Raw genomic sequence first — 23,713 nt, 5'->3', positions numbered from 1 at the left:
AAGCTGTCATCAAGGCAAAGGGTGGCTACTTTGAAGAATCTCAAATATATTTTTATAACACTTTTTTGGTTACTACATGATTCCATGTCTTCACTATTATTCTACAATGTAGAAATTAGTAAAAATAAAGAAAAACCCTTGAATGAGTATGTGTGTCCAAACTTTGAACTGGTACTGTATTTGTGTATATACTGTATATATATATTGTAGAATAATAATGAAGACATCACTATGAAATAACACATATGGAATCATGTAGTAACCAAAACAGTGTTAAACAAATCAAAATATATTTGAGATTTAACACTTTTTCGGTTACTACACGATTCCATTTGTGTTATTTCATAGTTTTGATGTCTTCACTACTATTCTACAGTGTAGAAAATAGTAAAAAAAGAAGAAAAACCCTTGGATGAGTAGGTGTTATAAAACATTTGACCGGTAGCGTATACACAGGTGTAATATTTCTGTTTTATAGTCACTCCTTTGCAATAGCACCCCACAGTAAGCCTCCTGGAGTTCAGTATATTCTAACGTTTTATTTGATTTTATTTAACAGTTAGTCATTTTGTAGTCCAATTTGTCACAACCTATATACAGTATATCTCAAACAAAGTGCTTTTCATACATGCTTTATATTTCGTGCTTTGTATCATGCTGTTTTTGAAGAGAACATACAGTATTTGTAACGTAGAAAATCAATAAACACTACAATCCAAGCAAATATGGTTACTGAGATTTATATCTAAAAAGGACAAGAGGATCTACATCTTTATGAACATATATCTATACTCATAGTTTACTGCCCCTGAGAAGTAGTTTTTCAAGTCCTTTACATCAACATTGCACATTGAGACCTACAATCCAAAGTGACATTGTGCTCAACATCGAAACTGACTAATTTCAAGCTTTTAAGTTGCATCCAGGGTTGGGGTCAATACCATTTAAATAAAGTCAATTCAGAAAGTAAACTGAAACTCTTATGTTCCTGAATTGAAATGAAATTGACATCAAGCCTGGTTCCATCCATGTTGAACAGTGAAATACTAAGCAGTGGTATCACAGGTAAAAAGCTTGCTAGACAGATTTCCCTCCTCCTTGCAGCGTGAAGATCATTCGATTTGGGAGAGAGGAGCGAAGACAGAGAGTGAGGACAGGGAGAGAGACAGCAACTGGCTGCTAAATTCAAAGGACGGGTATGAAAGTACACTGACCAAACAGTGTGTGAGCACTTCTGGGAACAGCCAGCGCCTGGGGGGAAGCAAAGCAGCACAGCTAACTAAAGTTGGCTATACTAATCAGGCTTCTACAAAATTATTCTGCAATGGCACGCACTGATTATCAAATTACTTCAATCTAAATTTCTTAGTTTGTCATATGTGTTTAAATTTAACTCTATTGCAGTGGTCATTGTTATAATACGCATCATTTCAGTCTCATCCCAAAAATGGGATATATCAAACTGTCCATTCCATGTAAGGTTCATCCCCACCGAAAAATTGAATTATGAGCTGAACTGTCCTGATGGCACGTAAGAATATGCAAAGCTTGCTTTAGTCAATACATGCGTCATCATCATAAACCTCAGCATCATAACTGGGGTTTCATTTCATCAAATTGTCAAAGTATCTCCCTGAGAACAGGTCACAAAGCTATGTTACACACTGCATCCTTATGCTAAGGATGGCATCACAGTTACATCACAATTATTCATAAGTAACAACTATACATTTGAACCCTATTACTGACGACATACTTGACCGTTTATACATTACAACGTAAAAGTCTACATTTACACATTTTTCTTTGTAAGTAAAGTTCTTACAAGAGTCAGAATAAGAAAATAAACAATTCAATACCTTTCAATCGGGAAAGGTGTACAATGAATGCATAACTGTCCCATCCCTCATTATCGTCACAACCATCAAAACGGCTCTTGCCAGTTGTCTCACACTACTGAAGCACTTCATTCACAGGTGTGTGCATGATTCTGCACATAGATGTGTTTCTCTGTCATTTTATATCCAGAAAACATAAAGCAAATATATATATATATAACCGCTATGCCCTACAGTTGGGAATAATGAACCAGCGATTTACTGCAGCTAAAAATTAAAACTAGAAATTAGGATAATAAGTCACCGCTATTTTAGCCTTGAATGCTGTTTCAGTTTCATAAAAGTAACTCCACACAACGGTTTCCCCACAGTTTCAGGGTGCAATTTTGAACACAAGGCATAGAGGGCGTTATGCCCCTGACACTCACAGTCTCAGAGTTACAGCAGTCTCGATAACAGACTAATAAAAACATGGTGAGTTCCCATAGTGTCTAGGTCCCCCCCCCCCCCCCCCCCCCCAAAAAAAAACAGAGGATAAGAAAACGGAATAATTCCATGCGGCGGCATTTGAAAATAAACACATTCATTGGACCAGCGCTGTTGCTGATTTTACAGGAGATGAAAACGTGACCAGCGGTTGGGAAATCAAGTAGTAAAGTGTCTGTAGCTCATTTGAAAAACGTTTAAACGAATAGAATGACAGTAAAACAGTTAGGTTATTTGTTGGCTGAGTATGTAACAGAAATTCCCAACGATTGTGTTTATTTTCCACTTTGACGGCAAACGTTCTGTACTGCTAACGTTCACTCCCAGTCATTTTCGCTCCAGCGCTGGTCCAATGAATTTGTTTATATTCGAACGCATCTGCACGGAATTATTACGTCGTCTTAACCTTCTCCATCTTCAACCTAGCATAGTGTGGCCTCATAACACCACCAATGTCCCATACAAAACAGGTCTTCTTGTCTTCTGGAGGACAGTCTTACAACACAGCAGTGCTTGAAGCGGAATGACAAAGATGCCGGTATTCATTTCAGGAGCCAGGCTCATTTTCATTTTACAGTACAATATTTTAATGTCCGTGTTCATATTTTAGAGTGAACATTTTGTGTTGCAATTACTCTGTACCGAGTGCACCAACCCAATTCAAACACTGGGAAACTGGCCCCACTAGCCCGAAAAAATTAAACCCTCTGGTCAGTAGACAGAGAGAGACAGTGGTCCTCCTCATCTCTTCACCATCAGACCTGTGGTCCGTTAGGAAGTAGAATGTTCAAATAGGAATGTATCATGTAGAACAGATATGATTGTCTGTTTGATAGAATAGGAAATCCTGTGAGCACTCTTCATTTGATTTCACATCTCTGAATACACTTACTGTGGTTGGGTACAGACAGAGTGCTGCCCTGAGAATGCAGTAAGTGCTGAGCCATGGTAAATAGAAGGGGTCCTCAAGTCCTCAATCCCAACAGCTGATAATGAGCGGGATGGGCAGACTAGGAGAGAAATTCTGGAATTCTGAGGGGCTGAATTAGAATCCCAACTCAAAGCTCTGTGGTCTCCCAACTGACCTCCCGCGGAACCTGACGTCATTTAGTCCCCATGTGGATGGTGGAGACTGTGGATGGGCGTGGCCGGGGTGGCTCCACCGCTGCAGCTGTAGCCACAACCTGTAGTTCTGCCTGTGGTTCCCCTCTGATGCTGGCAGGGGCACTGCAGGCTGCAGTGGAGAGAGGCAGAGTGGGCAGAGGTTGTGGAGGACCTGAAGAGAGAAGATCACTAGAATCACTGAAGCCTACACTTAAAAGAAAATAATTACTGAAACAGAATTGGAGTAAATGATCCTTATGGAATTGCACTACAATATAAGTCAATGGGAACCAATCGATTAAAAAGTTACAGGCTTGATAGATCCAAAATACCAGACTAAACCGGTAAAGTAACGTAAAGGCGTCATTCAGTCACCGTCTTTGCGTGAGAGGGTGGCACAGTCTACAGACATGCTCTTGGCCAGCATAGAGTTCGGTCCCTGTTGGTCAAAGCTCATACTGCTGCCAAAGCTACTGTTCAGACTACTGCCCAGCTGCAAGCGCCTCATATGACGGATCACTGCCGTGGCGTGAAACGCTTGCTGTGGAGGAAACAGAGAGAGAGAGAAGGAGGGAGAGGAGGCAGGGAGGGAGAGGAGGCAGGGAGGGAGAGGAGGCAGGGAGAGAGAGAGAAGGAGGGAGAGGAGGCAGGGAGGGAGAGGAGGCAGGGAGAGAGAGAGAAGTAGGGAGAGGAGGCAGGGAGGGAGAGGAGGCAGGGAGGGAGAGGAGGCAGGGAGAGAGAGAGAAGGAGGGAGAGGAGGCAGGGAGGGAGAGGAGGCAGGGAGAGAGAGAGAAGTAGGGAGAGGAGGCAGGGAGGGAGAGGAGGCAGGGAGAGAGAGAGAAGGAGGGAGAGGAGGCAGGGAGGGAGAGGAGGCAGGGAGGGAGAGGAGGCAGGGAGAGAGAGAGAAGGAGGGAGAGGAGGCAGGGAGGGAGAGGAGGCAGGGAGAGAGAGAGAAGGAGGGAGAGGAGGCAGGGAGGGAGAGGAGGCAGGGAGGGAGAGGAGGCAGGGAGAGAGAGAGAAGGAGGGAGAGGAGGCAGGGAGGGAGAGGAGGCAGGGAGAGAGAGAGAAGGAGGGAGAGGAGGCAGGGAGGGAGAGGAGGCAGGGAGAGAGAGAGAAGGAGGGAGAGGAGGCAGGTAAGGAGGGATAGCGAGAACAGGCATGCAAAAGAGGAAGGATAACTAAATTACAGTAAACATGTTGATGTTAGACACAATTTAAAATGTGTACATTGTAAATTGGTACTTTTTGCATGCTTGGATGTTTAATATTAATGTGTATACACATTTCATGTGGGATGGGCCACAGGAGGTGACAGAACCCCCCCCCACAAAAAAAAGAGAGAGAAGAGTAAATTGTGTACCCACCCTCCATTTGCTTTTGGCAAAATTTTTCCTCATCTGCCGACTGACTGATTCATGGATGTTCTTGCAGAGAGCCGTGTCCCCAGCAATCCTGAAATACAAAGTCTGTTTATTGGTTCAAAAGTACTGATAAAGAACATGTAGTGTGCAGATGTTTTTCTTTTAACATGGTTAAAAATCCTGGCCTGGGTACCTATCATCAGCTCCAAGCTGTGACCGGTCTCACGTGATATAATACCCACCTGTTACAACCACCCTTTGTGAGTCTATATAAACTCTACCAAGCCACCTTCCCAAGCCACAATAGGCCCAAGACGCAATGTCTCGATTGCAATGGACAGGCGTAATTTAACCTGCTCCTGCAGGTTACCGCTGGATTTCTTAAAATGTTACTAACATGAGATTACATGCCCCTGCGGGCTAAACTAAGCTTGATTGCAACAAAAAACCCACTAAGGATAAACCAGCAGATCAGTTGATCTCTCGTTGTTACCGTATGAAGTGATTATGATACCAGACAGCTAGTCTAGATTCTCCGTTTCAAATATCGACCTATCAGGAGCATTGGAAAACGTAAGGCTGACGAATGTGAAAATACTTGTAGTAGGCCTATATTTCATTCAAACATTTCACCTTAAATGGCAAAACAATATAATATATGCCAATCGAATTAACTTTAGACTACATTTTCCTTTGAAAATATCTTCTTTTTTCCCCTTCAATTTACTTGATTTAGTTACACATTTCAAATAAGGACGGTCCAGGGATATTTTACCTCCAATCTTGATAAGAATTTACCATATCAGACAATTTTATTTGAAAGACAGTTGTATATAATCGACTATATAAATTGGAAACAAATCAAATAATGAGTAGGCTAAACCGTCAACATTAGTTTTAAATGTTTTCCATTTCATACACAGTGTCGGGTAAACGGTCATAGTAGATTTTCCGTGGTAAAGGAGGAAATGCTTTAATTCAGTTGTACGGAATGATTGTCAAATATAGAACTCATCCTTAGTCTGCTCATAAAGTAGGACTAAGTTGTTCCAATGATAATACCAACCAGAGGGCAAAATTGTCTTGGAAATGTAATCATGACTAAAAGACAACCTCGACATCCCCGTTAGGGAGCGATAAAATCGCTGGCCAATGTTGGTTGCAGTTGAGATCAGCTGTGTGCGTGATTTCAGAACGTATTTATGGTTTAATGAGACATCAGCTGGTAATAACCTGGTGGCTTTCGATGGTTGCAATTTTGTATATTTTGCGTCTCTGTCTCCCCAACCCTAGGCTGTCTCCCCCCCAGTCTCAGACCAGCAGAGGAGAGAGTTTAGGAGGCGGGGAGGGAGTCATGGTGACAGATGACAGTGGGAGGACACGCACGGCACTGCTCTAAGTAACACCTGCATCATCCAGACATCCTCTATTTGCGTCAGCTTTCACCACGGTGCATTGTTCCCTTTGATTGTTTGGTCCCAATTCATTTACCACCCCTTCCCATTGTTCTTAACACATTGATGTTTACAGATGGGTAAGGTGGCAGAGATATGAGGAAGCTTTAACGGGCTCTACCTACCCAGACCCTTCAGATCTGCACACATCAAAGGGTTAGGGCCAAGAGAAAGGGGTATGGAGTAAATTGGGACCAGCAGCTGTATGACGGTGCTCAGTCAGAATGGCGGCAGACAGACACTCACCAGGGGTGGGCTAGAGCCTGGTCACAGGTGAATCTCTTCTCTGGATCCTTCTCCATCAGAGAGCTGATGAACTCTTTGGCTGTATGTGGAAGAGAGGAAGATACACACAATCTCACTCGTGGGACTGTATACCATGTGCCATTAATTCAAGATAGCATTACACACAAACAATTGTATACGTGCACACACTCTCATATACAAGCCCAGCTATGTCTTACTATACTTGTGTGGACCAACAATTGATTCCCATTCAAAATCTTATTTTCCCTAACCCCTTAACCTAGTCCTTACCCTGACCCTAACCGTAAAATCTCAATTTTACAAGTGAGGACCGGCAAAATGTCCTCACTTCACTGAATTTTAGTTGGTTTACTATTCTTATGAAGACATTTGTTACTGGATCCCGTGTGGCTCAGTTGGTAGAGCATGGTCCTTGCAATGCCAGTCTGGTGGGTTCAATCCCCACAGGGGACAAGTATGACAAAAGTATGAAAATGTATGCACTCACTACTTTAAGTACTTTAAGAGCGTCGGCAAAATGACTAAAATGTGCACGCGAACAGATGCAAACACACACAGCTCACCTGAATCCGATATATCATCCCAATAGGGTGCATCAAACTCATAGTCTGCCTTGAGTATCTGCTCAAACAACTTAGAGTCATTCTCGTCATAGAATGGAGGGTAACCACACAACCTTGGGGACAGATAACATATCAATTATACAGTGCCTACAGAAAGTATTCACACCCTTGACTTATTCCACATTGTGTTGTGTTACAGCCTGAATTCCAAATTAATCAAATATTTATTTCCTTACATTTACATAAGTATTCACACCGTGTAGCCAATACATGTTAGAATCACCTTTGGCAGTGAATACAGCTGTGAGTCTTTCTGGGTAAGTCTCTAAGAGCTTTGAACACCTGGATTGTACAATATTTGCACATTATTCTTTAAAAAAATATTTAAGCTCTGTCAAGCTGGTTGTTGATCCTTGCTAGACAGCCATTTGGAAGTCTTGCCATATATTTTCAAGACGATTTAGGTCAAAAATGTAACTAAGCCACTCAAGAACATTCAACGTCATCTTGGTAAGCAACTCCAGTGTAGATTTGGCCTTGTGTTTTAGGTTACTGTCCTGCTGAAAGGTGAAGTTGACTCCCAGTGTCTGTTGAAGAGTGGTACTCGGTGACGTGTTTTGTTGGATTCACCCCAAACATAACGCTTTTGTATTCAGGACATGAAGTTCATTTCTTTGCTGCAGTTTTACTTTAATGCTTCATTGCAAACAGGATGCATGTTTTGGAATATTTGTTATTCTGTACAGGATTCCTTCTTTTTCCACTTTTCCACTGTCATCCATCCTCAGTTCTCTACTATCACAGCCATTCAACTCCGTAATTGTTTTACCTCTCTGGTCTTTGTGGTTGAATCAGTGTCTGAAATGCACTTGCAACGACCTTACAGATAATTGTATGTGTGGGGTACAGAGATGAAGTAGTCTTTCAAAAATCATGTCAAACACTATTATTGCACACAGAGTGAGTCCACGCAACTTATTATGTGACTTTTTAAACACATTTTTACGCCTGAATTTATTTAGGCTCGCCTTAACAAAGGGGTTGAACACATATCGACAAGACATTTCAGCTTTTCATTCATTTGTAAAAAATATCTAAACACATAATTTCACTTTGACATTATGGGGTATTGTGCCTAGGCCAGCGACACAAAAAAAAACGTTGTTATGGCGGTACTTACAGAATGTAAGCGATGACTCCGATCGACCAGCAGTCCACTGCTTTGCTGTAGGGCTTCTGGGCCAGAACCTCTGGGGCTGTGGGGAACATCATACGGTTCAGAGGGAGATTTAGAACATGGAGGCCTTGCATAACAATCCCTGTGTGGCGCTTGAACTGACACTAGCAAAGTATGTTCCAAACATACTGTTGTAAATAGGAAATAAGGCTTCTTCCACATGAACCCCTAAGTAAACAAGGACACAATAGAAGGGAGGACCAAAGCTCTGTTGCCATATGTTCTTATGGAGTGTTTTTCAGAAACCACCCACTACTTCACCACTGTATATACTAAACTCCTATTCATTTTGTTTGGGTGAGGTTTCCTCCGGTCAAATTAGGTGAATTATCTTTAGGTTAACCCAGAAGTAGAGATATGTTTAGATTATGTCACCACTGCGGACTTCCTTATGTCATGTCTTCCTTCCATTTGACCTAATGAAACCCATAGCGGGTCGTACTGTCACACGTTACACTACATCGCAACTAACCCGTTAAGGGCGATAGACTGTAACAAGGCTCAAGATTCAAGACCTGGTTATTTCATGTTCACGAATGTTGCATTTTACCTAATGAAACCCATAGCGGGTGGTGACTGTAACAAAAGGTCTACAAGTTTAAGAGATGACATGTTACCCCATGAAACCCATTGTGGGTGGTAACCGTAAAAAAAAAAGTCTATACTTTACTACAGCATACCCATTACGGGCGGTAACCATAGAAACAAGGTAGCTTTATTCTCACCAGGGGAATTTAGCAAAACAAGGTAGCTATATTCACGTCAGGGGAACTTAGTGAAGCGTCATCCTATTTACGACGCACTTGCTTGTTATTGCATTTCCATTTCCTTTTGTGTGTGTTGCACTTGCATTCAGTAGCGTCGAGGAATCACATGATTATGAAGGCATACATTGAAAGCATGTATACTTTTTTTTTGCATTTATGTAGTTTTGTCTTTGTGATGTACTTGTCTATTCACATTATGTATTAGGTCATGTTTCGTGTTTGGTGTGGACCCCAGGAAGAGTAGCAGCTGCTTTGGCAGTAGCTAATATGGATCCTAACAGCCCAGAGGGTAGAGAGAACAGCCTCACCCACATATCCTGGCGTCCCACAGGCAGTGGCCATCACGTCTCCTGTCCCCTCCATCTTAGACAGACCAAAGTCACTGATCATGATCTTGGCCTCATCATGGGGGTTGTAGTAAAGCAGGTTCTCTGGCTGAGGGAAAAAGAAACAATCAATATTGGGAAATAAGAGATTTGAGCTCCGTGTATGTGTGTGTCTCACTCAGTACCTTGAGGTCTCTGTGTACGATGCCCATAGCATGGAGGTAGTTGACAGCGTCAAGCACCTGTTTAATGAGCCTGCTGGCGTCCATCTCGGTGTAGAAACCCTTCTCTACGATGCGGTCAAACAACTCACCACCAGACACCCTGCGACAGAGACAGAGGTTTAGTCAAATCTAACCCGACCGTAACCCTAGCTTCATGTCTATATCCGGGTTCAACTTCAACCCTAACCATAACCCTGGCTTCATGTGCAGTTCCTGGTTCAACCCTCGCCTCGACCACAACCCTAACCCTTTACGATGCAGTCAAACAAGCTTCCGTCCAGATACTCTGAGGAGATTGAGGGCTGAATTAACCTAACCCTCACGTAGGGCTGGTTTCCCAGATACTTAAAACCCACGTAACCCGAATGAAGCTTCGTGTCGAAATGTTGGTGAATAAATGATTGCGTCGGAGCTGCGTGTGCAGCTTTTAACTTTTCTTTCAACGTTTTCAGACACTTCATCTTAGTCCCGAATTAAAAGGCATTTTCAATAGAGATTCTCCATTGATCATGCCTTTCTTAAAATCAGTCAAGGCTAAATCCATGTCTGGGAAACTGACCCTAGAGACTCTTTTTGAATGAGTCTTTTGCCAGACTGTGTCTGCTACAGTGTCACAACCATGACACAAAAGAAGCATAGACGCAACTCTTTTGGGAATGCTTGCATCCATACAGGCTGCTTTTGTATAGGCAAGGCCAAATGCACCTCGATGGCCCTTGAACGCTTACTGCAGCAAAGCGCGCTACGCTATCCCAGTGATTGATTTGGACCCGTGTTCACACGGATACAGAGTACCGGCACATCTCATTTTCTACGGCGCGCGTACAGACACCTCTTATAGAAACATGAACACCGGTCCTGCATTATCAGAAAGACGGACAGACGTATACAAGACGCAGACAGACAAAATGGTGGTTGAGGTACTGTACTCACAACTGCATGATGAGGTATAGGTGGTTGGAGCTCTCATAGATGTCCTCCAAAGCCACAATGTTCTCATGTTTTATCCTGAAAAGAGTATATTTAATTTACTTACTGTTCTACTAACCTCTGATCATTTCAATGCACAGCACAATAAAGAACAATTTCCTCACCAAATACCTTTATTCATTACATTCATCACAACAAAGCAATGTCAGTCCCAAACAGCACCATATTACCTATAGTGCACTACTTTTGACCAGAGTCCATTTGAAACGCAGCTCTTTTCATGTTAAATTGCTTTGAATCATCAAGTGTTTTCAATTTTCTTTCTGTTCTCAATAGGCCATAGAAAAAATCTGTGTGGGCGAAAAGTGTGTGTGTGTGTGTGAGTGGTTGTGTGTCTGGTGACAAGGCAGACAATGAGCTTGTTGAAACCTCTACTTCAGTGTTTCACCAGCAGCAAGGAGAAATGTCTGAATCCCAAATCGCACCCTATTCCCCATATTGTGCCCTACTTTTGACCAGAGCCCATTGAGCTACATAGGGAATAGGGTGCTATTTGAGACACACAGAAAGAAAGTCCCTCTGCTCAGAGTTCTAACTAATCATAGGGTGTCCACCCACTCTGTCCATAGTGGGTAAAAAATGGACTTAGTGATGAAATTTCACTTCCTTACGTTATAAAACACACTTTCCCGAGACAAATATGATAATTCATGTTCTGAGTCGTTGAGTGGGGTCTTTCTCTAACATATAATTAACATTATATACAAAAAAGTTGGATTTCGTAACCTAATACATCCCATAATAAGCAACGAGCTCTGTTGATAGCGGTGCAGGTTTCTCGTAACAACTTCAGTCGATTTTACATTTTGTGGCCGTTGTCTTGAAATTTGTTTCCGCGGGTCGCCAAAGGCAAAATCTGCGTGACACGAGCTGAAGTCAATGTGAAAGGCTTTGAAAATAGAAAGCTTAGTATGCGAAAAATGTTCGAAAAACAGGAATTTTAAAATCATTCTGAAAAGTGCATACAGTACTAAAATATGAAAACACTACATGTCATGTCTCAAAATCGATATCCATCTTACCTCTAAATTGTTTTATGTCCTACAGATTCGAGAAGAAATATGACACGTTTATTTAAATCACTCAAAATCATGGCAATGCATATTCTGTAGGAGGGGTTAATATGAATTTCTAATAATTTCACAAGATTTATATGAATCGAGTCATGAACATATAGACTTTGAAATTAACATTTGGTTGCTCCCTTCCTATAGGCAGAAACTCAAACAGGAATTACCCGTGCTAAGACTATTCAATGCTGGTCTGACCAATCGGAATCCACTCTTCAAGATAGTTTTGATCACGCGGACTGGGATATGTTGCAGGTAGCCTCCGAGAACAACATTGACGAATACACTGATACGGTGACTGAGTTTATCAGGAAGTGTATAGGAGATGTTGTACCCACCGTGACTATTAAAACCTACCCTAACCAAAAACCGTGGATATATGGCAGCATTCGCGAAAAACTGACTGGGAATATGGCCGAATACAAACGGTGTAGTTATTCCCTCTGTAAGACAATCAAACAGGCAAAATGTCAGTATAGTGACAAAGTGGAGTCGCAATTCAACGGCTCAGATACGAGACGTATATGGCAGGGTCTACAGATAGTAACGAAATACAAAAGGAAAACCAGCCACGTCACGGACACCGACGTCTTGCTTCCAGACAAGTTAAACACCTTCTTCGCCCGCTGTGAGGATAACACAGTGCCACAGACGCGGCCTGCTACCAAGGACTGTGGGCTCTCCTCCTCCGTGGCTGATGTGAGCAAGACATTTAAGCGTGTTAACCCTCGCAAGGCTGCCGGCCCAGACGGCATCCCTAGTCGCTTCCTCAGAGAATGTGCAGACCAGCTGGCTGGAGTGGTTACAGACATATTCAATCTCTCCTTATCCCAGTCTGCTGTCCACACATGCTTCAAGATGGTCACCATTGTTTCTGTACCAGAGAAAGCTAAGGTAACTGAACTAAATTACTATTGCCCCATAGCACTCACTTCTGTCATCATGAAGTGCTTTGAGAGACTAGTCAAGGATCATATGACCTCTACCTTACCTGACACCCTAGACCCATTTCAATTTGTTTGCTTACCACCCCAATAGATCCACAGCACACCATCACACTGCACACTGCCCTATCCCATCTGTACAAGATGAATACCTATGTAAGAATGCTGTTCATTGACAATAGCTCAGCATTCAACACCATAGTACCCTCCAAGCTCATCATTTAGCTCGAGGACCTGGGTCTGAACCCCACCCAGTGCAAATGGGTCCTGGACTTCCTGACGGGCCACCCCCAGGAGGTGAAAGTAGGAAACAAACCTCCACTTCGCTGATTCTCAACATTGGTGCCCCACAAGGGTGCGTGCTCAGCCCCCTCCTGTACTCCTTGTTCAGCCATGACTGCGTGGCCACGCAAGCCTTCAACTCAATCATCAAGTTTGCGGATGACAACAATAGGCCTGATTACCAACAATGACGAGACAGGCTACAGGGAGGAGGTGAGGGCTCTGAGAGTGTGGTGCCAGGAAAATAACCTTTCACTCAACATCACCAAAACAAAGGAGCTGATCGTGGACTTCAGGAAACAGCAGAGGGAACACCCCCCTATTGTCATCGACGGGACCGCAGTGGAGAAGGTAGAAAGCTTCAGCGGCGTACACATCACTGACACACTGAAATGGTCCACTCACACAGACAGTGTAGTGAAGAAGGCACAACAGCGCCTCTTCCACCTCAGGAGGCTGAAGAAATTTGGCATAGCACCTAAAACCCTCATAGATGTACAATTGAGAGCATCCTGTCGGGCTTTATCACCTCCTGGTACGGCAACTGCACCGCCCGCAACCGCAGTGCTCTCCAGACACATCACCGGGGGAAAACTACCTGCCCTCCAGGACAGCACCCTACAGCACCCGATGTCACAGGAAGGGCAAAAAGATCATTAAGGACAACAACCACCAGAGCCACTTCCTGTTCACCCCGCTATCATCCAGAAGGTGAGGTCAGTACAGGTTGGGACCGAGAGACTGAAAGCTGGGACCGGGAGACTGAAAAACAGCTTCCATCTCAAGGCCATCAGACTGTTAAATAGCCATCACTAGCACAGAGGCTGCTGCCCTAAATACATAGACTTGAAATCACTGGCCACTTTAATATTGGAACACTAGTAACTTTAATAACGTTTACATATTTTGCATTACTCATCTCATTTGTATATACTGTATCTTTGTCTATGCCGCTCTGACATTGCTTGTCCAAATATTTATATATTCTTAATTCCATTCCTTTAGATTTGTGTGTATTGTTGTGAAATTGTTAGATATTACTTGTTAAACATTATTGCACTGTTGGAACTAGAAACACAAGCATTTCACTACACCCGCAATAACATCTGTTAAACACGTGTATGTGACCAATACAATTTGGATTTGATTTATAGGATATTCCCTCCATCGCGACACTGCTGCCCAGTGGAAGAGCTGGTGATCTCCATGCAGCGCCTTCAGAAAAGCACCGCTCAGCCTCAGAAGATGCCCTTCTGGAGGCATGCAGTCATAGAGTCATTATACCCTAATGTAGGACTATTTGCCTACTAGCCAAATAAAGCGCAGAACATGCATGATGCGTGCAACTCGTCAATCCAACATATTTGAACATCTAATTAATCCTTCATTCAGTTCAGTCAGTATGTCATTTGTTTGAGTTGCAATAGGAACTAAATCAAAGAGAATAGAACAGTCTCACCAGTTTGTTGATTGAAAAACATGTGTATTCAAATGTATCTAAGTTCTTTAGCCCATCACTTTAATAATTCAATGTTTAATTTAGGCATATCCCCCCCAAAAAATATTGGCCTTCAATTTGTAGGCATTGCAATTTAGGCTATCATTTTGGGTACTGGTGTCTTGCAGAATAATTTTAGAACTCTTGTGTTTTATAACTGTTTTTATTATATGGCTCCCGTTAAAAAGAGACCCGAGCTCACAGGTTTCTAAATATATCCTCTAAATGTTAAACAAAATTGTTGAAGAAGCACATGCAGTGGCTGATCGGGAAAACAGATCTCGCAATAAGAACAGGCTATAGATAGTCTTGACCATTTGGGACCCCTTGGCTATTTCGCTCAGGACAGGTCACAGCCAAGATCTAATCAATATTTTGTTTTGTCTCGTTTATTGAAATGGATATATAGCCTCTGCGCGATGGGGTTGTGCAACGCAATAATGATAATGACGATGGTCATTATGGCTAAACAGTTCTATAACAAGCCTACATACAGAGTGGAACTCATTAATAAAACAATCAAAACGCCTAATACAAGGCCTAGAGTCCGTTCTCCCAAATACAGGAAAGGTCACATGATCGCCATAAAAAATAAATGATGCAATTATATGGCCATTAACTAACACACAACAGCATGGCATATTTAAATAGCGGAATAGGCCTAGCCTAAATCATATTTACTTTCTATTTTGCAGCTCAGGCGGTTGTTCTAGACAAGGCTCTTCTGTGTCTTTATCATTCTCACACAAGTCATTTGCTGAAGGCCCAAGCCTATACTACGTCATCTACTGGTATAACGTAGTTATTGAATGCAGTTCTAAAACAAACTCAAGACTTGTAATTTGCAAATGAAACCGGAAGTTGCAAAGCAACTCAAATGTCTGGACAAGAGTTGCTTGATTGACTAGCTAACTTCGACTAGCTACGTTCAGTTCGTGTCCTTTGCAGATGGTACATTACTGAATAAAGTTTGTCCGCATAAAAAAGATCTGTCACCGGGTAAAGGGAGACGTAAAGTAAGAATTGAATGTGTAAATAGTCATTAATAGTTGGAACATAGGGTTTTGTACGTTTACAGATCTATTTTAAAAGTTAACGTTTTATGTTTCTCGCATGGCTTTTCTCACGATCCTAACAATTTACGTATAGATTTTCTTACGATCCTAATGATATGTACGTTCAACCTTTTGACAGGTATTTGGCTCCATACCTACAGTTGAAGTCTGAAGTTTACATACACCTTAGCCAAATACATTTAAACTCAGTTTTTCACAATTCCTGACATTTAATCCTAGTAAAAATTCCCTGTCGGTTAGTATCACCACTTTATTTTAAGAATGTGAAATGTCAGAATAATTGTTGAGAGAATGATTTTTCAGCTTTTATTTCTTTCATCGCATTCCTAGTGGGTCAGAAGTTTACATACACTCAATTAGTATTTGGTAGCATTGCCTTTAAATTGTTTAACTTGGGTCAAACGTTTTGGGTAGCCTTCCACAAGCTTCCCACAATAAGGTGGGTGAATTTTGGCCCATTCCTCCTGACAGAGCTGGTGTAACTGAGTCTGGTTTTTAGGTCTCCTTGCTCGCACATGCTTTTTCAGTTCTGCCAACAAAGTTTCTATAGGATTGAGGTCAGGGCTTTGTGATGGCCACTCCAATACGTTGACTTTGTTGTCCTTAAGCCATTTTGCCACATTGTATGCTTGGGGTCATTGTCCATTTGGAAGACCCATTTGCAACCAAGCTTTAACTTCCTGACTGATGTCTTGAGATGTTGCTTCAATATATCCACATAATGTTCCTACCTCATGATGCCATCTATTTTGTGAAGTGCACCAGTCCCTCCTGCAGCAAAGCACCCTCACAACATGATGCTGCCACCCCCGTGCTTCACGGTTGGGATGGTGTTCTTTGGCTTGCAAGCCTCCCCCTTTTTCCTCCAAACATAACGATGGTCATTATGGCTAAACAGTTCTATTTTTCTTTCATCAGAACAAAGGACATTTCTCAAAAAAGTACGATCTTTGTCTCCATGTGCAGTTGTAAACAGTAGTCTGGCTTTTTAATGGCGGTTTTGCTGAGCGGCCTTTCAGGTTATGTCGATATAGGACTCGTTTTACTGTGGATATAGACACTTTTGTACCTGTTTCCTCCAGCATCTTCACAAGGTCCTTTGCTGTTGTTCTGGGATTGATTTGCACTTCTCACACCAAAGTCTGTTCATCTCTAGGAGACAGAATGCGTCTCCTTCCTGAGCGGTATGACACCTGCGTGGTCCCATGGTGTTTATACTTGCGTACTATTGTTTGTACAGATGAACGTGGTACCTTCAGGCACTTGGAAATTGCTCCCAAGGATGAACCAGACTTGTGGAGGTCTACAATTAATTTTCTTCTGAGGTCTTGGCTGATTTATTGTGCTTTTCCCATGATGTCAAGCAAAGAGGCACTGAGTTTGAAGGTAGGCCTTGAAATACATCCACAGGCACACCTCCAATTGACTCAAATGATGTCAATTAGCCTATCAGAAGCTTCTAAAGCCATGACATCATTTTCTGGAATTTTCCAAGCTGTTTAAAGGCACAGTCAACTTAGTGTATGTAAACTTCTGACCCACTGGAATTGTGACACAGTGAATTATACGTGATATAATCTGTCTGTAAACAGTTGTTGGAAAAATTACTTGTGTCATGCACAAAGTAGATGTCCTAACCGACTTGCCAAAACTATAGTTTGATAACAAGAAATGTGTGTAGTGGTTGAAAAACAAGTTTTAATGACTCCAACCAAAGTGTATGTAAACTTCCGACTTCAACTGTATACTACGTACCTGGTTTAGAGTAGTTAGCGAGGTAACTTTGGTCAACTCCGGATAACCGAGTGGGGAAAAAAGGTGCTTATGCATTGATAAACACACTAAAAGGCGGCATCAACAATAAGTAACACCATAGCCTGCTGAATTTGTAAGATAACTGTTTTCTCATTTTGATGTCGGCACAAATGATAATGTGGCACTGAATCGCCCATGGATTGGTGTTTCAGTATTGTCTCAATGAAGAGTCTGCCGTTCGTCATGCACACGCAGATACAAGCCTGCGAGACTTAGTGGCAGGCCGGACGAGCAATATCCACCGTCGTAATATGGATGAAGCCTGAGCTAGAATGTGAAGCTAACTGAAGCTGGCTAGCTTAAGAAAACCCTGAGTAAATCGAGCTTGCATTGTAGTATACCGCTCTGGTGTCCAAGCAGCAAGGTGTGGGTGATCAGAACACTAAAACACCATGGAAAATAGATAAAATGACGGGCCTCGTTTAGAGAGACAGGTGGGTGAATGAGGGGCAGGAGGAGCGTGTGTGTGCTGACGTCGGTGACCTGAACAGTGAAACCTGTTAAACTACACTGCTGCTTCAGGGTCATTAGATAAAGGAGCAAGAGAAACAAGCACTGGCGAGAAGGAAGAGAGAAAGGGAGGATGGCGGAGTGGAAGGATGGCAACCGTAACCAAGCAACTACTCCCCCCTTTGATCCCCCTCAGGACGCCCGGTACCTACTTCCTAAGCACGGTGATTTCATTCTCAATGCTGGTCTCTTTCCCCTTCAGCGCTTTCTTGGGGATGCACTTCACTGCAACCATCTTCCCTGTGGCCTTCTCCCTGGCCATGATCACCTCAGAGAACGCACCACTGTGGAAACAGAGGGAAAGGGAGATAGAGATAGAGGGGAGGGGGGGAGAGGGAGAGAGAGAGGGGTAGTGTTAAAATGGCGCCGGAAGAAATGGCGGCAGTTTTACGGGCGCCCAACCAATTGTGCTATTATGTGGGGGTTTTTCACGTTATTTGTAACTTATTTTGTACATAATGTTTCTGCGACCGTATCTTATGGCAAAAAAGAGCTTCTGGATATCAGGACAGCGATCACTCACCTCGGATTAGATTTAGATTTTTTCTTCAACAAGCAGGAAGCACAGGACATTCTCCAAACACCTGACAGTGCCAACATCCCCGTTCTTTGCAAGAGGAGGAGACGCAGGTACATAGGACACAGAGCGGGATGCCTCGTGAGGTCCCGCAGGAGGCGAGTGGGAAAGCTGCCATTACTGTCAATATTACTCACCAACGTGCAATCATTGGACAATAGACTAGACAAGGTACGATCACGAATATCCTACCAATGGGACATCAAAAACTGTAATATCCTATGTTTCACGGAATCGTGGCTGAATGACAACATGGATATTCAGCTAACGGGATATACGCTGCACCGGCAAGATAGAACAGCACACTCCGGTAAGACGAGGGGGGGGGGTGGTCTGTGCATATTTGTAAACAACAGCTGGTGCACGAAATCTAAGGAAGTCTCTAGATTTTGCTTGCCTGAAGTAGAATATATTGTGATAAATTGCAGGCCACACTACTTGCCTAGAGAGTTTTCAGCTATACTTTTCATGGCTGTTTATTTACCACCACAGACAGATGCTGGCACTAAGACCGCACTCAGTCAGCATGTACTCTGTATAAGGAAATAAGCAAACAGGAAACCACTCACCCAGAGGCGGCGCTCCTAGTGGCCAGAGACTTTAATGCAGGGAAACAAATCAGTTCTACCAAATTTCTATCAACATGTCAAATGTGCAACCAGAGGGGAACATTTTTTCTAGATCACCTGTACTCCACACACAGAGACGCGTACAAAGCTCTCCCTCTCCCTCCATTTGGTAAATCCGACCACAACTCTATCCTCATGATTCCTGCTTACAAGCTAAAATTAAAGCAGGAAGCACCAGTGACTCGGTCTATAAAAAAGTGTTCAGATGAAGCAGAGGACTGTTTTGCTATCACGGACTGGAACATTTTCCCGGGATTCTTCCGATGGCATTGAGGAGTACACTACATCAGTCACTGGCTTTATCAATAAGTGCATCGAGGACGTCCCCCCCACAGTGACTGTACGTACATACCCCAACCAGACGAGCTAAATCACTTCTATGCTCACTTCGAGGCAAGCAACACTGAGGCATGCATGAGAGCATCAGCTGTTCCGGACGACTGTGTGATCACGCTCTCCGTAGCCGACGTGAGTAAGACCTTTAAACAGGTCAACATTCACAAGGCTGAGGGGCCAGACGGATTACCAGGACGTGTGCTCCGGGTATGTGCTGACCAACTGGCAGGTGTCTTCACTGACATTTTCAACCTGTCCCTTATTGAGTCTGTAATACCAACATGTTTCAAGCAGACCACCATAGTCCCTGTGCCCAAAAACACAAAGGCAACCTGCCTAAATGACTACAGACCTGTATCACTCACGTCCATAGCCATGAAGTGCTTTAAAAGGCTGGTAATGGCTCACATCAACACCATTATCCCAGAAACCCTAGACCCACTCCAATTTGCATACCGCCCAAACAGATCCACAGATGATGCAATCTCTATTGCACTCCACACTGCCCTTTCCCACCTGGACAAAAGGAACACTTACGTGAGAATGCTATTCACTGACTACAGCTCAGCGTTCAACACCATAGTACCCACAAAGCTCATCACTAAGCTAAGGATTCTGGGACTAAACACCTCCCTCTGCAACTGGATCCTGGACTTCCGGACGGGCCGCCCCCAGGTGGTGAGGGTAGGTAGCAACACATCTGCCACGCTGATCCTCAACACTGGAGCCCCACAGGGGTGCGTGCTCAGTCCCTCTCCTGTACTCCCTGTTCACCCACGACTGCATGGCCAGGCACGACTCCAACACCATCATTAAGTTTGCAGACGACACAACAGTGGTAGGCCTGATCAACGACGAGACAGCCTATAGGGAGGAGGTCAGAGACCTGGCTGGGTGGTGCCAGAATAACAGCCTATCCCTCAACGTAACCAAGACTAAGGAGATGATTGTGGACTACAGGAAAAGGAGGACCGAGCACGCCCCCATTCTCATCGACGGGGCTGTAGTGGAGCAGGTTGAGAGCTTCAAGTTCCTTGGTGTCCACATCACCAACCAATTAGAATGGTTCAAACACACCAAGACGGTCATGAAGAGGGCACGACAAAGCCTATTCCCCCTCAGGAAACTAAAAAGATTTGGCATGGGTCCTCAGATCTTCAAAAGGTTCTACAGCTGCAACATCGAGAGCATCCTGACTGGTTGCATCACTGCCTGGTATGGCAACTGCTCGACCTCCGACCGCAAGGCACTTCAGAGGGCAGTGCGTACGGCCCAGTACATCACTGGGGCTAAGCTGCCTGCCATCCAGGACCTCTACACCAGGCGGTGTCAGAGGAAGGCCCTAAAAATTGTCAAAGACCCCAGCCATAGACTGTTCTCTCTACCTCCGCATGGCAAGCGGTACCAGAGTGCCAAGTCTAGGACAAAAAGGCTTCTGAACAGTTTTTACCCCCAAGCCATAAGACTCCTGAACAGGTAATCAAATGGCTACCCGGACTATTTGCAAATTGTGCCCCCCAAACCTGTTTTTTACGCTGCTGCTACTCTCTGTTTATCATATATGCATAGTCACTTTAACTACACATTCATGTACATACTACCTTAATTGGCCCGACCAACCAGTGCTCCCGCACAATGGCTAACCCGGGCTATCTGCATTGTGTTCCGCCACCCACCAACCCCTCTTTTACGCTACTGCTATTCTCTGTTCATCATATATGCATAGTCACTTTAACCATATCTACATGTACATACTACCTCAATCAGCCTGACTAACCGGTGTCTGTATGTAGCCTCGCTACTTTTATAGCCTCGCTACTGTTATTTTTCACTGTTGCTTTTATTTCTTTACTTACCTATTGTTCACCTAATACCTTTTTTGCACTATTGGTTATAGCCTGTAAGTAAGCATTTCAGTGTAAGGTCTACACCTGTTGTATTCGGCGCACGTGACTAATACAATTTGAATCCCTCCCCACTCTCTCTACAGAGGCGATAGAGAGAGGAAACGAAAGAGAGAGTACCTAGGTCAACTTTGGACTTTTCTGAAGGATCATGCCATTGGCCCCGACTCCCCAATTACCCTCTGGACACCCCACATCTCCTGCCAAGTCACCACACCTTAACTCCCTCTGATAACCACCATCCCTCTGGTATAAAGTAGCTTGTGTTTCCGTAGTGTTTGCTCAGTGTGTGGTGGCATGGGGCGGCCCAAGTCCTTTGTTGTGCGTCCCTCGCTCTTAAGCAAGTGCCCTTTATGTGTATGGAGAATTGTACAATGCTAACTTTCTAGCCTGTATGTCTATTGCCAATCAGACCGTTTATGATGCTATACTTTCCTTAGAATACTTCCTATGTTGTCTTGTATATCCTGTTCCGTAGGTATTGCGAAATGCCCTTTGTTTGGTTGGCACGCAACCTCCTATCATAATTTGTATCACAAACTTACCTACCAGCCTTACAAGCCATGTCCTTGTGCTGTGCCTTTTAAAGTTAGTTAATAAAAACCCTGAACTGATCGTGTAGCCAGCTTTCTCCGTTATCTTTCCTCTCCTTCCCACTCTGGCTAGCCCTTTCTCCCTCCTACACTCGCGCTTACTTTCCTATATTCCCTTTACCTTTGTGTCATTTTCTTCTGTGTTCCCTGCTCTTTAACCACACAACAGAAATAAGCGCCTGAATGTTGTTAGTCATTATCATACACAGATACACACATCATTCACACACACAGAGCAACCTCCGTGGCACTGCTGTTCTTAAAGCCTTGGCTCCTGTCGAGGGTCTATTATAGGGATGGACCACTGGCTGTAGGCCAGCGGATCAATCCCTCCCCACCCCACCACAAAAAGACGGGGTCTCAACTTTGTGCATCAGCAGTTTATTTTAATGCAGTCACTGAGTCACTCAATTAGCCCACGTCAGCATTTTTTACATGTTATTATTGGTTAGTCTAGCCAGCTATCTAAACTTGTAATCATGGTCGAATTACCAACCGTGGGGCTCCCATTGATTTTGTTACTCACACTCACTAAGATATCATATTTAAAAACTGTGGAGAAATGTGTGTAGAATTGCAGGAAATTCGTTATAAAAACAGCCATTTTTTCCCTCCGCCTCATGGCAAAATGAGTATAATTGCACCAAACCTGCTTTAAAACTGCAACATTTTCTCTATGCCCCATGGCAAAATATGTAGAATTGCAGGGGGGGGGGGGGGGGGGCACCCAAAAGGCTGGCGCTGACTCTGAATTCATGTGTGGGTATGAATGTGTGTATGCAGACCTGCGAGCCACTGTGTGTGTGTGTGTGTGTGTGTGTGTGTGTGTGTGTGTGTGTGTGTGTGTGTGTGTGTGTGTGTGTGTGTGTGTGTGTGTGTGTGTGCGTGTGTAAAACGGCTCCTTTCAGCAGGCTCTAAACTCAGCTGTAGTCGGCCTGCTAAACCTCCCCTGGTCATCAAATCCACGCTAATCCTGCTCTCCTCTACACACTCCATAGATCATAGATACAGTAACACACACACACTCCACAGCAACAGGCTGGCCTCTACAACCATCCAATAACCCTCCTATAACCCTCGACCATCTTTACCATCTCTGCTGCAGCATTGCGACTTTAGTGAGAAAGAAAATCTGACTCATACGCAGCGGCGTGAATGTAACGTGTGTTATGTGTGTGAAAGGTGTTTCGTGCATGTCTTTACCAGAGCATTGTATAGCTTGCGCTATGCTGCAGTCAGAGTGAAAGGAACACAATGATTAAAACCACAGGAAGCTTGGAGGGGATGTTACAACGCACAGAAGAAAGCGTGCACCACACACAGTTAGAAAACAGTTGCTGCAGTGCATTCTACCTTCACCTCACACAGGGTGAGCCAGCATCATGTCCTGCTGGTAACTACACAGCAGAACGCCGCAGAGACTTTTGTCTCACTGCCACTACACGACACGACACACGGTACATGATACACAATAGGGGCTCCCACAATATAGGCAACTCATTATGGGTGGAAGTTGGGACGCATCTTTACTTGAGGTTAAAAGAAAACATTTGTGCGTACACACAGTCAGACGAGAGACTCATGTGACCGACTCTACCCTGTTTGACTATAATCCAAGGTGTGAGCTGGAACGTAAGCGCGGCATTAATTGAGGAGAAAAGCTTCATCTAAATTTGGCTCTTGAGTAAAACTCCTTTCAATCCATTACTGGATTTAAAAATGACAGCGTGGCTCCACAAAATGGCTTTGACCCAGTGTCACAATCTAGTGTGCTATCAGTGTGTGTACGGCATAGACTAGTTTGCTCTGACCTTGAGCACTTTACTGCCATGAATACACTGACTCTCTTTTGCTCTGCTTTC

The 23,713-nt window shown here is 43.7% G+C and overlaps 1 protein-coding gene across 1 annotated transcript in view; it reads right to left on the bottom strand.

Annotated features, from left to right (window-relative positions):
- Nucleotides 1-2,379: 2,379 nt before the first annotated feature.
- The window catches only part of LOC120053544 (calcium/calmodulin-dependent protein kinase type 1D-like), a 48,653-nt gene continuing 27,319 nt past the window's right edge, over nucleotides 2,380-23,713 (bottom strand). Inside the window, exons 2-10 of the mRNA XM_039000679.1 lie at nucleotides 17,965-18,096; nucleotides 10,561-10,635; nucleotides 9,589-9,727; nucleotides 9,386-9,512; nucleotides 8,254-8,329; nucleotides 7,074-7,186; nucleotides 6,490-6,568; nucleotides 4,793-4,880; nucleotides 2,380-3,969 (exon numbers count right to left, since the gene is read on the bottom strand). Of these exons, the coding sequence (XP_038856607.1) occupies nucleotides 3,796-3,969; nucleotides 4,793-4,880; nucleotides 6,490-6,568; nucleotides 7,074-7,186; nucleotides 8,254-8,329; nucleotides 9,386-9,512; nucleotides 9,589-9,727; nucleotides 10,561-10,635; nucleotides 17,965-18,096 (1,003 nt within the window). The 3' untranslated portion in view covers nucleotides 2,380-3,795. The remainder of the gene's footprint in view (nucleotides 3,970-4,792; nucleotides 4,881-6,489; nucleotides 6,569-7,073; nucleotides 7,187-8,253; nucleotides 8,330-9,385; nucleotides 9,513-9,588; nucleotides 9,728-10,560; nucleotides 10,636-17,964; nucleotides 18,097-23,713) is intronic.

The sequence above is a fragment of the Salvelinus namaycush genome, chromosome 9, assembly GCF_016432855.1.
Source record: "Salvelinus namaycush isolate Seneca chromosome 9, SaNama_1.0, whole genome shotgun sequence".
NCBI classification, from domain to species: domain Eukaryota; kingdom Metazoa; phylum Chordata; class Actinopteri; order Salmoniformes; family Salmonidae; genus Salvelinus; species Salvelinus namaycush.
This window is presented reverse-complemented; position numbering and strand designations above follow the sequence as displayed.